Here is a 1817-nt window from a genome sequence, read left to right as displayed (position 1 = left end):
CATATTTGGATATGACCGTGCGCACATAATGTGCATTTATGCGTGCGGTTGCGGTAGCGCGCACAGGGAGCACGTACATATTAGAATATCTATCGTTAATGACCACTTTAAATGCACATTATCGCCCATTCTTTCGTACCTGGAACATGACATTCGTCGACTATTTTTTAAAAAGGTATTATACATATATACGAAAAAATCACATGACTCGAAGATATTGAATTCCTCAAATTGTTGATTATTGTACATCTTTGGTAACTTGTTATGAGTGTTCTGAACGTTTACGTAACCTTGCTTTGAGTTATTTCATATTTAATGTGTGGAGTCTCGGCTTTTGAAGTAAATGAAATAGTGTGTATTTGGAATATCTATTGTAAAATGTAATTATGAATTGTAGTCTGCTAGATAAAAAAATGATCTTTTAAGAAATTATACATATATGTTCCCTCGACGAAGAATATTCCAATAATGTGTAAAATCCCTAACGTAATATCCCATCGACTTTATAAAATAATCTATCATAATTATAAAAATCAAACACAAAAATCAAATTTTCTATATTAAACACACACCCTCATCAAATAAAAAGGGAAAATAATCATTATTTGAGAATAAAACCAAAATCAAGTCGACGTTCCGAACCTTGTTGACAAACAGGACGAGTCGAGTCACCTGGAGAAGAACTGGTCTCAAAATGCCGGCGGAAAATCTCGAAGAACAGGGTCTGGAGAAGAACCCAGACCTTAATCTCGCCCAGCTCAAGTTCTCTCTCACGCTGAACGACTTCAAGAATGATTCCAAGATGAAGGAAGAGCTTATGCAGGCCATTCAGAAGGATAGTAAGTGGTTGCTGGTTCTCGGTTGGGTTTCTTTATCCCTTTTTTATTTTTATTTTCGGGGAAATAATTATTGAGATATTGATTTATTTTGGGAATAAGAGGTGGTATTGTCCTATCGAGTTATTAATTGGCGAATACGTTTAGCTTGTTAATACCCTTGAAGTAGACTTTGTTACAGAGTCATTGACCAGTTTTGACCTCGTATTGTTTAAATAAAGGCAATTATATTGGTAAATAAGTAGAAGACACCCGTAGCTTTTTAGATAGGAGACATATTTGTAGTGATATTACTAACATAAAATTGTAACTCCTCTTGATGTAATATATATTCGTACATGATAGCAACACAGTGTAAAATAAATCCACAGTGTCAAAGTATTTGCGTGTATCTGTTGGGCAAAGGCAGAGAACCCGCAGCCACACGGAACCTGGGAAGAATGTTTGGACTGAGGTGATCAATTAGGTCGACGTGCTTTATTTTGCTGTAATATATGAGGAGGAGGTTTGTTGGCCTTGGCTGTTAGTGCCGTTTGTTACTGTGCCATTGGTAGAAGGGCAGGTGTCATCTAAACGTTTATTGGTGTAGTTTTAGTTTCATGCTGCCGTATGATACAAGGTAAAGAAAATATAAAGCTTTTGTCTATGGTAATTTCTCTCCAAGTTAATGAGTAGAGAGCTGGTCAACATGCATATAATTTGATATATTTTTAAGATAACTGTAAGATGATAGGGAAAAAAAAATAGGAAAATATAGTAGCTACACTCAGTAGTCCGTGAAATAATCTGGGAAAGAGTAATGTCAGAAATGAAGAAAATTGGTCCTGGCAGATACACCACAGCAATTGAGAAAGGTCTAGGGGACAGATTCGCTAAGTGGGAAATACAACGATTGGGGGTCTAGGGGTGAATCCCATGGGCTAGGAAGGGATTTGGTTCTTACTGCAAAGTGTGTGGATTCATAGATGTGGTGGGAGTAGT

General features: G+C 36.6%; 1 protein-coding gene across 1 annotated transcript in view; it reads left to right on the top strand.

Annotated features, from left to right (window-relative positions):
* Nucleotides 1-640: 640 nt before the first annotated feature.
* Nucleotides 641-1817, top strand: part of LOC119588078 (26S proteasome non-ATPase regulatory subunit 6-like) — a 5261-nt gene continuing 4084 nt past the window's right edge. Inside the window, exon 1 of the mRNA XM_037936781.1 lies at nt 641-839. Coding sequence (XP_037792709.1) covers nt 695-839 — 145 coding nt within the window. The 5' untranslated portion in view covers nt 641-694. The remainder of the gene's footprint in view (nt 840-1817) is intronic.

Source organism: Penaeus monodon, chromosome 23 (assembly GCF_015228065.2).
Source record: "Penaeus monodon isolate SGIC_2016 chromosome 23, NSTDA_Pmon_1, whole genome shotgun sequence".
Classification (NCBI taxonomy): domain Eukaryota; kingdom Metazoa; phylum Arthropoda; class Malacostraca; order Decapoda; family Penaeidae; genus Penaeus; species Penaeus monodon.
The sequence above is the reverse complement of the archived record's forward strand: the minus strand, read 5'-3'. Positions and strand labels throughout refer to the sequence as shown.